This window comes from Lolium perenne, chromosome 6 (genome assembly GCF_019359855.2).
Source record: "Lolium perenne isolate Kyuss_39 chromosome 6, Kyuss_2.0, whole genome shotgun sequence".
NCBI classification, from domain to species: Eukaryota; Viridiplantae; Streptophyta; class Magnoliopsida; order Poales; family Poaceae; genus Lolium; species Lolium perenne.
Genome location: NC_067249.2, coordinates 159,250,036 through 159,261,196, shown reverse-complemented (window position 1 = coordinate 159,261,196; position 11,161 = coordinate 159,250,036). Strand labels below are relative to the sequence as shown.

At 46.7% G+C, this 11,161-nt stretch overlaps 3 protein-coding genes across 3 annotated transcripts; 2 read left to right on the top strand and 1 right to left on the bottom strand.

Moving 5' to 3' along the window:
* Positions 1-427: 427 nt before the first annotated feature.
* LOC127307076 (pentatricopeptide repeat-containing protein At1g33350) lies at positions 428-6,396 on the top strand. Its single transcript, XM_071822786.1, has 3 exons — positions 428-3,060; positions 5,568-5,662; positions 6,115-6,396. Exon 1 carries the CDS (start codon positions 472-474, stop codon positions 2,053-2,055), a length of 1,584 nt encoding a protein of 527 aa, XP_071678887.1. The 5' UTR covers positions 428-471; the 3' UTR covers positions 2,056-3,060; positions 5,568-5,662; positions 6,115-6,396.
* LOC139832545 (pentatricopeptide repeat-containing protein At1g33350-like) lies at positions 2,134-2,739 on the top strand. Its single transcript, XM_071822327.1, has one exon. It carries the CDS (start codon positions 2,134-2,136, stop codon positions 2,737-2,739), a length of 606 nt encoding a protein of 201 aa, XP_071678428.1.
* Positions 6,397-7,352: 956 nt separating the features above from the next.
* On the bottom strand, positions 7,353-9,240 carry LOC127307077 (ammonium transporter 1 member 2). Its single transcript, XM_051337774.2, has one exon. It carries the CDS (start codon positions 9,140-9,142, stop codon positions 7,640-7,642), a length of 1,503 nt encoding a protein of 500 aa, XP_051193734.1. The 5' UTR covers positions 9,143-9,240; the 3' UTR covers positions 7,353-7,639.
* Between the last annotated feature and the right edge of the window lie 1,921 nt (positions 9,241-11,161).

The following is an 11,161-nucleotide window of genomic DNA, read 5'->3' as shown; positions in this document are numbered from 1 at the left end:
TAAAACCTCCCTATACTTATGCATTTTAGTACCCATGCCCTCCTTAACTATTTTCATGAAGAGCAAGGAAGTGGATGTCATGTAGTGGCAAAGTTAGGCGGATGTGAGTGATGAAGATAGGATAAAGTGTGTGAAAGGAAATAAACATGGTACGGTAAGGAAATCATTTTAACAAGATCGGGAACATAATATGAAACAAATATGTAAGTAAAAAAGTGTTAATAGCCGGTAGTTTCTATACCATGCTCGGTATTTTGAAACAAAAATAATATTTTTTGAGGGGCTGGAAATAAAATTGTAATGATATCTATTTTTTAAAATGGACACAGGCCTTTTTTTGCCCAGTACGCCGTTTGCAGACACAGTCTGCAGGCCAAAAGCCCACCAATCCACACGACGAACACGGAACGCCCTAAACGCACAGAACTCGAAAGCAACCAAACCCCGCGCGGCGCCACCGCAAGCGCAAGGATGCTTCCGCCAGCTCAGTTCTCCCACGGCGACTTCGTCGCCGTCCTCTCCCGCTGCGCCACCCTCGCGCACCTCAAGCAGCTCCACGCCCACTCCTTCCTCACCGGCCGCGCCGCCGCGCAGACCACCACCTTCCACCTCCTCCGCTTCGCCTCGCTCCGCCTCTCCTGCCTCCCCTACGCCCGCCGCCTCTTCGACTCCACGCCCCACCCCAACGTCTTCCTCTACTCCGCCATGCTCTCCGCCTACGCCGCCGCCGCGTCCCCAGCTCACACACACTCCCGGGACGCGCTCGCCCTCTTCCTCCGCATGCTCCGCCGCGGCCGCCCCGCGCCCAACCACTTCGTCTACCCGCTCGCCCTCCGCGCCGCCTGCGCCGTCGGCGTCCAGCTGATCAGGTCGATCCATTCCCACGCCCGCAAGACCGGGTTCCACGCGTACGATGTCATAAGGACCTCGCTGCTCGACGGGTACTCCAGGTACGGGATGATGCAGGACGCGCGGAAGCTGTTCGATGGTTTGACCGACAGGAACGTGGTCTCCTGGACCGCGCTGGTGTCTGGCTACGCGAGGGCCGGGAAGGTCGGAAACGCGCTCGTGATGTTTGAACGGATGCCCGAGAGGGATGTGCCTGCGTGGAACGCCGTGATTGCTGGCTGCACGCAGAATGGGCTGCTTGTGGAGGCTGTGGGGATCTGTAGAAGGATGGTGGACGAGGGGTTCCGGCCGAACGGGACAACAGTTGCGTGTGTTCTCTCTGCATGCGGGCATCTCGGGATGCTGAAAATCGGGAAGGTGATCCATGGTTATGCGTGGAGGAGCCGTGTTGGTTTTGGCTCGTCTGCCGTGAACGGGTTGATTGATATGTATGGTAAATGTGGGAACTTGAAGGAGGCGAGGTGGATGTTCGATGAGGTTTCCGATAGGAGTCTGACCACGTGGAACTCTCTGATTAATTGCCTTGCACTGCATGGGCACAGCAAGAGTGCGATTGATGTGTTCAGGCAGATGAGGGATGAAGGAATTGAACCTGACGAGGTTACGTTCGTTGGACTGTTAAATGCATGCGCCCATGGTGGATTTGTCGACGAAGGGCTTAAGTACTTCAAACTCATGTGCGATGAGCTGAGGATTGAGCCAGAGATTGAGCATTACGGGTGTATTGTTGACCTTCTTGGTCGAGCGGGGCGGTTTGAAGATGTAATGCATGTTATCAAAGATATGAAAGTCCAACCAGACGAGGTCATTTGGGGGTCACTTCTCAATGCCTGTAGGACACACAGGCAGCTAGAGCTTGCTGAGTTTGCTATAAGAAAGCTACTGCAGTTGAATCCAAACAATGCTAATTATGTTGTGATGCTGGCAAACTTATACAGTGAAGGTGGATTCTGGGAAGAAGTTACGAGGGTGAGGAAGCTCATGCAGGAGGAACTTATGGGCAAGAAACTGCCTGGTTGTAGCTGGATCGAGGTGGACCGCAAAACACACATATTTTACTCTGGTGATGATGCTCATCCTGAATCAGAGGATATCTGTAACATTCTCGAGGAATTAGCGGCCTCAATGGAAATCTGTCAGGATTGATTTTTTTTTTTTAAATACGACATGAGTTCTCCTTTAATTTGATATTTGGAGAACTGAACACCACAGGGTGAAACCTAAATGGCCATGAGTATTGCTGTGTTCACTGAGATGAGGGATGAAGGAATTGAACCTGACGAGGTTACGTTCGTTGGACTGTTAAATGCATGCGCCCATGGTGGATTTGTCGACGAAGGGCTTAAGTACTTCAAACTCATGTGCGATGAGCTGAGGATTGAGCCAGAGATTGAGCATTACGGGTGTATTGTTGACCTTCTTGGTCGAGCGGGGCGGTTTGAAGATGTAATGCATGTTATCAAAGATATGAAAGTCCAACCAGACGAGGTCATTTGGGGGTCACTTCTCAATGCCTGTAGGACACACAGGCAGCTAGAGCTTGCTGAGTTTGCTATAAGAAAGCTACTGCAGTTGAATCCAAACAATGCTAATTATGTTGTGATGCTGGCAAACCTATACAGTGAAGGTGGATTCTGGGAAGAAGTTACGAGGGTGAGGAAGCTCATGCAAGAGGAAATTATGGGCAAGAAACTGCCTGGTTGTAGCTGGATCGAGGTGGACCGCAAAACACACATTTTTTACTCTGGCGATGATGCTCATCCTGAATCAGAGAATATCTGTAACATTCTCGAGGAATTAGCGGCCTCAATGGAAATCTGTCAGGATTGATTTTTTTTTAAATACGACAGGATTTCTCCTTTAATTTGATATTTGGAGAACTGAACACCACAGGGTGAAACCTAAATAGAAGAAATGGCCATGAGTATTTGTTTGGATATATTTACAATTTCAATTCGGAAGTCAGAAAAACTTCTATTGAGGAAATGAAGTGAGATAAGTTGGAGAAAATGACCAAGGCATCTTTGCGCAGGATGTACATATGAAGATGTTCCCTCGAACCCTACAATCAAGCTACTTCATGCCGGAGATAGTACTTATGCCAGTACTGTACTAAACATCTATGGCTGACTTACTATTTCGGTGCACAAGGTATGCATTTATTTCGTGTAATTCATACTCCCTCTGTCCCATAGGACGTGACATATAAACTTAGTTAAAAAGTCATGTTTTCAAACTTTGACCAAATATATTGAAGAAAATATCAACAACTATACTAATATTTAATAAGTATATTATGAAAATATATCTATTGATGATTCTATTTTATCTAAGTTTACGTGCCACCTATTTAGGGACACGGAGGGAGTGATTATTCAAGTTATGGATAACATAGTAACTATGTTAATCCTAGTTGTTAATTGGAGCCAGCTTAATAATCATTAGTGCTGCTAGCAGCCCCACATCTTGCTGAGCTTTTGTTTCTTCACCACTGTTTTGTTGATTATATTTATATCACTATTGCGTGCTGTGATAGGTTAGCCACCATTGCCTGACAATCTGACTTGCCATTTTGCCTTGCGACCAGTGTAAGCTAACCTACTATCTAGTATTTATCAATGGTAACATGTCAAACAGAAATTGACACCTCTGTATGTAGAAACTTACCCTCTGACATCATATCTACTCAATTTTCTCCTCTTTCTTGGTTCGCCACTTTATTAGGAAAGTAGCTGAAAGTGTCCTTCGAGATTCTTGTTGTCCATACTGTTCATAAGTGGTAATTGGATGATTTCATGAAAATAGGTTCAGCCAGAGGACATTCCATGAGTTTACCCATCTTTGAGTTAGTGCAACTGTGCAACTGTCGAAGAAAGACACACATTTGCAATCAGTTACCTAACCCTTTACAAAGCATTGGTAGGTTTGAAAATGTTCTGCACAAAAGGATTTCATGCTGTGTATATCACATCAGACTATTCTCAGAGGATGGCTTGATTGTGTCCTTGGCGTACATGGCTGACAGAAACGATCACAACTAATCTGGTTTGTGCTGGCTTGAGGTGAAGTTAGTTTTCTAAAGGTTCTGGCTGCTGTAATGTCTATGAACACTTTAGTAACTATGACTGCTTTATCTGTTTCTCTTCTTAAAAAAAGGAATTTATTTAAAACAAAAGGGTAACTCTGGCTGCTTGCACCTGAGATTTTAGGGGCCCAAACTAAAAGTAAGCCCTCCAACTTATTTGGTTCATGTGGTATAATGACTTCAAAGTACATAAAGTATGTATTGACCAATTACTTCCAGAAGTAAGACGAGATCATAAGAAGCAAAGAAGATAAAATGCAGTTGGTACAATTTTATAATGTGTCTTATAATGCTATCATTCTCAGTCCTTGAGAAATATTCAAGATAAATAGGATACGTTTCAATTCACAAAAGTGTAATAGTTGAGGGCAAATGATGCTGTATTGTTCTGGATAGGTAAAGTGGAGAGTTGAAGATATCATACAAAATTTGGAGGGTATAGTTAAAATAGGTGCATACAAGTTTCTATTTATCCAGGAGATCTCTGTTTTTGTTTTCCTCACAGTGTTGTTCTTGTTTACTTCCTCATATATCAAGATCAAATAATTATTTCTCTTGCAGTCAACTAACTAGAACCACACATTTATGATATATTAGAAATTTGGGGGACCCTAATTTCTTAAATTAACTTGAGGCCATCATTTTTGTTCTTAAATTTTGTGGACTAATTTGATGGGGACCTGTGAGGTTGCTCACACCACTCAACCTATTGGTACGAGCTGGCTGCTTGGGATTGTTTATTGGCAGTAGTTGACTATATCACCCTATGCTAGTACAGTTGTCTGCTATGAAGCATCCAAGCAGATAAACAGTTCAGGGGCTAGGATGCCACATTTGTTGGATGAATAAAACTAGTACAATTGACTGAAACAAACTATAACATTGTTACTAAATGACTTGAAACAGTACCAACTCCGCTGCATGCATTGCAATAGCAACGACCATGCTTGGAGTTGGAACTATCCTTTACTGATAGGTGGGTTCTTGTTACAACTCTTAGTTCATTTTGTAGAATGCACTACTATGAGAAGGGCTATTGCTGGCAGTGCCGGCGCACCAGAGCCAGCCGGTGGGAACGGGCCGGTGGTAACGGGCTACTGCCGGCGCACCTGTCGGTGCGCCAGCGGTATACCCAAGCAGCTATAGCCCTTTTCCTAGTAGTGATGTACACACACCATTATGAAGTCCAGATGAAAATACAAGTTGGCAAAATGAGTTCAATCAAATGCAACTGTTCACCTCAGGAGCCTTTTGATTGTCTTGGAGCAAAACATTTTGTACCACCTGTTACTCCACTTTATGATTACAGTTTCAAACCTCTATGGTTCTGTAGCTGCTGTTGTTTAATACCAATTTTTTATGCACGATTTTCATCCAATTATTTTATTTGCTCAGTCAAATTGCTGGTTTCCCCTATGTATCTTTTCATGAAGTTGATATTCCTTTTTGTTGGTAGACCATAGCAAGTTTGTGGTTTTTTTGTCGGATTTTAAGATGTATGCTGATTATGCATTATGTGAAAGAAAAGATAAATCTCTCCTGACATTGCTTCTGCCTCCTTTTCTTGTACAAGAGAGCGAAAAGAAAGGAGAGTAAGAAGTTAAAGGTGGGGTGAAGAACAAATGGTAGAAGTTTCCAACACATTTGCATGCAATGTCAATTCAGCAGGTAATTCCATATTAATCTTTGTGGTGTTGTCTTAAACAATTATATCAGTTCAAGGTAGTTTGGCCCAATAAGAAGAGTTAACTTAGCAGCTGGAATAGCTAGTTGAGGTGGCAGATATATGTGGGAAGTTGGAGTATATTGCACATTGCTGGCCTGATTAACATCGGTACTTTCAGCACATTTGGTTGGATGAGAATTGTAGTGACCTGGCCCTAGCAATATGCTCTGTGCTGCAGTATGACCATACATATTTCACAATTGTAGATTTTGCTCTTTATAGGTTAGCAGGGTTATCTTTTCCCTATTAATTTGTTGTAAACTGAGGTATTCTCGTCCTCTCGTCATGTCTCCACAACTTGGTGAAAAGTTGATTCTTTAAAGGGAAAAGAAGACCAAGTTAGCAGATGCCTGTAGTTTCCATATCTTCCTACTCATATTGTGTCAAATGGCAGGGTCAATTGAAGACATGGGGAAATGACCACCACCGGCCACTGCTGTTGCAATCTAGACAGAAGAAATGGAGGTAGAAAATGGATGGTGCAGATTATCGAACAAACATGCAAGGTACAATGAAATGAAACAACAATTTGAGACAGAGAATAAAAGTATCAAAGAATAATTCTTGCAATGCCTCACCACTGTAAACTATGAACCGAATATTTCACCATGATCATCCAAAACCAGATAAGATCTTAGATCCTTTAAATGATGTGACCTGTTGGCTGAAGCCTGTAGCCCGTGAGAACTGATAAGTACAGTTATTTCCTGGCAATTATTAAGACTCGCAGTTCTGCATGTAAGGGTACGTGTAAGGGAAGTTTTTCCATAAGGTGTGACCTATATATTGCGGAATTAGCTTCAATGTACAAAGTCAACTTTGCCATAAGTTGTGATCATCATATCTGTTGAAGTAAACACCAAGCAAGAGATAGTAAATTATTTTAAATCTTCATGCGCAATGCACAAGTTTGAGTAGACCTTAACGCTATACTGTGCTTAAAGTATGTCACATAGGCCGTATGATGTGGTTATTTGCACACAGTAGTTCCCTAAGCACCATAAAAATGTGAGTGCGTTGTAGCACTGAGCGACAAATTGGGTAAAGATTATGCATCATGTGGGCTATAGAGTAATGCTTATTGAAACACAAAAAATGGTTTATAGGACGCCCTCTATATATGCTAACTTGAAAGTATATTTCAATATAGTTTTTTTTATTTCATGATAGTTCGATAGTGTTAATTTAATGTCATCGATGCTGTTATATTTTTACATATGTGATGATTCAGTTTTATGAAGTTTGACTTTCACTAAAACTAATATTAGTACATTTTAGCGTAAAGCGGGTACCAAATTTTCATGCACCTAGATAGTACAATGTGGTAAGAGGTGAGAATTCCATATCCAACATCACCGGAACTGCTTGATGACCGATGAATCATCCATGAACACATGGCAGACATTTTTGGTATGTCCTCCACTCTTTTTCAAGGCACTTAATTAGGACTCCAGATAAGAGTGATAAGGAATACACTCACACAGACACAAAATCACTGACAAGATATGAAATTTCTCGTTTGAGCATTCCACCCGAAAAAACACCGAACTCCAATACATGAGCAAATCTGAATCATCAGGCTCACATTATGAGGGGAATCACAATCACACGTTGGGATTTGTCAACCCTTCGAGCTTCCAAAATCTCTGTCCCAGTCCTTTGCTTCCACACCACACAGCTTACACAGAAAATGGTACTCCACTTTCTCCCGTGGACCTTATTATACAATCAAGCACGTACTAGTACTTAACACGTACTAGATGAGGAGTTCGAGACCCATTCCGACAGAAAAGGAGGAGAAATACAAGGAGGCGTTGCACTTGAACGCGTGCCATTTGTGCGTGCATATGATATATTTTTGAGTTTGCAGAAAATTACATACTGTATATACTACTACTGCATATAACTTGATAAAACACCTAGACCTGGCCGCCCTCGCCCTCGGCGGCCGCCGCGACCTGCGAGGTCTGCGCTGACCTGAGCATGAACGACGCGCCGACGCCGCGTTCCGGCTTGCCGCTGGCGTCGTCGTCGTTGTAGGCGTAGGCGAACCCGCCGTGCCGCGTCTGGTCCATGCCGGCCATCTCGTCCTCCGCCGAGATGCGCAGCAGCCCGATCTTGTTCAGCACCAGGAACAGCGGGCCCATGGTGAAGCTCACCCACGCGGCGATGACCAGGATCATCACGATGTGCGCACCCAGCAGCCGCCCCCCGCCGCCCATGAACAGCCCGTACGGCCGCCCCGGCACGCCGTAGATCTGCTCCACGTACTCCTTCTGTGCGAACAGCGCCGTGAAGATGACGCCCCACGCGCCGCACCCGCCGTGCAGCTGCGCCGCCTCCAGCGGGTCGTCGAACTTGAACCGCGCGGCGACCGCGTTGAGCCCGATGAGCACCCACGCCGACACGAACCCGCAGATGATGGCCGCCCACGGCTCCACCACGGCGCACCCGGCGGTGATCGCCGCGAACCCGCCGAGGAGGCCGTTGCAGACGTCCAGCACGTTCCAGTGCCCCGTCTGGAGCCTCTTCCCGAACAGCGTCGTGAGCGCCGCCGTGCTGCCGGCGAGGGTGGTCGTCACGGCCGCGCGGCCCACCGCTGACCATTGCCCGTGGATGCTGCCGGCGGGGCCGTAGGATTTGAGGATGGTGAGGAAGGAGCCGGGGTTAAACCCGTACCAGCCGAACCACAGCAGGAACGTGCCGAGGACGACGAGCGACGCGCTGTGCCCGCGCAGCGCCACGGAGCGTCCGGCGTGGTCGAACCGCCCAATGCGGGGGCCCTCGATGAGCGCGCCCCACAGCCCGGCCACGCCGCCGACCATGTGGACAACCCCGGACCCGGCGAAGTCGATCATGCCAGACTTGAAGAGCAACGGCCCCGACGTCCGGGATGCCGATGCCCAGCCGTCAGCGGACCACACCCAGTGGGAGACCACCGGGTAGACGAAGCCGGTGAGGAAGGCGGAGTAGATGAGGTAGGCCACGAACTGCGTGCGCTCCGCGATGGAGCCGGACGTTATCCCCGCGGCGGCGATGGCGAAGGCCCACTGGAAGAGGAAGAAGCTGTAGTCGAAGCCGACCGCGGGGACGTCGCGCAGGCCGAAGAAGTGCTTCCCGATGAAGCCGTTGGAGGGGGCCCCGAAGGCGAAGGCGAAGCCGAAGAGGTAGTAGAAGAGCGCGCCGGCGGCGGCGTCGAGCACGTTGGTGAGCATGATGTTCATGGTGTTCTTGGCCCGGACGGACCCCGCGCAGAGCATGGCGAACCCCAGCTGCATGGCGAAGACGAGGTAGGCGGAGAAGAGCAGGTAGGTGGAATCCACCGCGGTCGTGGTGTCCGCGAACCTGTTGCATAGGTACTCCGTGGCGTTGATCGCCGCCGACCCCAGCAGCGGCGCCAGGTCTGCCGCGCATGTCGACATCTTCGGCCGCCTTGCTTCCTTCGCGTTGAAACGAGGTGCAACCGTGCAATGGCAAGTGCAGATCAAGGTGTGGCGCGAGATGGAGCTGCACAGGGTGGAGGGGGCGGATTTATAGGCGACGCGGGGCTGCTCCACCTTGCTCGGGTGCCTTGATGATCTCAGAGTATTTTAAAACGCAAACAATGAAGCCGACTGATTGAAAATTGATCCGTATTGCAGTTGTGTCCGTTCCCTACTTTTGAGAAATGAAAGGGCATGTACAATGGTGATATCTTAGCAGTGCCACGTAGGATAAACGCTGATGTGGAGGAAAGAGAAAGATGAAAAAAGACTTTGCCTTCTCTTAGCTAAGAGATGATTCTCTTAGCACAATCTCTCTTACCACAAATTTAGGATGTCTCGTTACTAAAGATAAGACTAAAAAATAACCCATTGTACATCATGTTTTATTGTTATGTCTAGATTACGTGGCAGTGTTAAGATAAGACAACCTTATCAACCATTGCACATGCCCTAAGAGCAACTCCAAGAGATGACGAAGATATAAAATAAATAAGCAATTTAAGTTCATGCTCTCTCAAGTCCAACATCATTGGATTGCATTGTAATTCATGCATATATAAATTGCAAGTTAAGATGCAACCGGGTTTTTTCAGTTGTAATTGGAGTTTCAACCGAAACTATTTTAGTTGCAAGTGGGGATGCAACCGAGAAAAAAATATCCGGCTTGTTGGATTTGTTGATTTGTGATAGTTTTTAGTTGCAACTAAAATTTAATGATATCATCTGACTGACTGAGAAATAATCGTACTCGTAAAATAATTGTCGTTAATATTATATTAGAGAAAAAAAGCTCCAACATATAATGTAGATGCAGAAAAGTGGCTACATTTTTACATCGCGATGTAAAATTTGCACCACGCTGCAAATATACATCACCTAGATGTATCGCATAAAATCGGTCACCCGCGGCCGCCCAACTGCCACTTTGGCACCCCCTCACCCCTATCATGTGTGTCCATTCTCCTCCCATGCCGAGCCGCCGGCCTCCACCCCCAACCACCGCCGCGTTGATTCCCCCAAAAATCTGCCGCCCTGCCGCCGATCCGCGTCGCGCATGACAATGATGCCCCACTGCCGCCCGCACAGCAGCAACGGCTTCCACGGTGTCCGACTGCACCACTCCGGCCTTTTGGGCGGACGAGATCACGCGTCGCGGCGACCGCTTTGGTTCGACACATTCGACACGCTAGAGCTCACCGCCCGCGTGTTCGACGCGCTGGTGTGGTGGCTCGACGACCCGCGCAGCCCGCTCAACTTCCCGGAGGTCCAGAGTCGCGAGAAAGCCGAGTTCCTCGCGCCACCGTTCGAGGTGGTCCGCCGTGACAAGGACCGCGCCGTCCGCCGGGAGTACATGTGAATGGCCGTCCATCAATCCGACAAGGCGAACATGGTCGCATACCGCGCCGAGCACCCTGAGCACGTCACACCGTGATGCTCCACATGTTATACAGGTGTTCATAAATGGAGTGTAGCCATACACCGGTAGATTACCTGCATGAGAGAAGATTTTTTATCATTTAAAACATTGTCCTCTCTACATAGCCAAAGCGACCAAATTATGGCAAGCGCTCTCATCCTAATAAGTAGTTTAAAACTATGATCCACACCATTTAGTCAAATGCCAAATATATTAGCAACGCTGCGTGGTGGGTATGAGGTCGAACCTATATGGATGACTGACCACATCTATCAAATTTGCATTGGAAAAATAAGTGTTTGATAGTCTCGTTCCGGTAATAGAAAACATACTTTTTACATAAAAAAGTGTCTATATACATGTTTTATGAGACGGAGAGAGTATAATACTACAATCAGTAGCGAAGGAAAGAAAGTATCCGAGATAGGCGATCTCGAGTATTTTTTGATGATGCGAAAGCCAAAATGGTCAGAGACGATCTTAATAATCATTAGTAGTACAATAGAAATAGAAGCATATTTGTGGAATCCAAAATGCAA

Coding starts and splice junctions, on each gene's coding strand:
- LOC127307077 (XM_051337774.2), bottom strand. CDS start 9,142: ATGTCGACATGCGCGGCAGACCTGGCGCCGCTGCTGGGGTCGGCGGCG.
- LOC127307076 (XM_071822786.1), top strand. CDS start 472: ATGCTTCCGCCAGCTCAGTTCTCCCACGGCGACTTCGTCGCCGTCCTC.
- LOC139832545 (XM_071822327.1), top strand. CDS start 2,134: ATGGCCATGAGTATTGCTGTGTTCACTGAGATGAGGGATGAAGGAATT.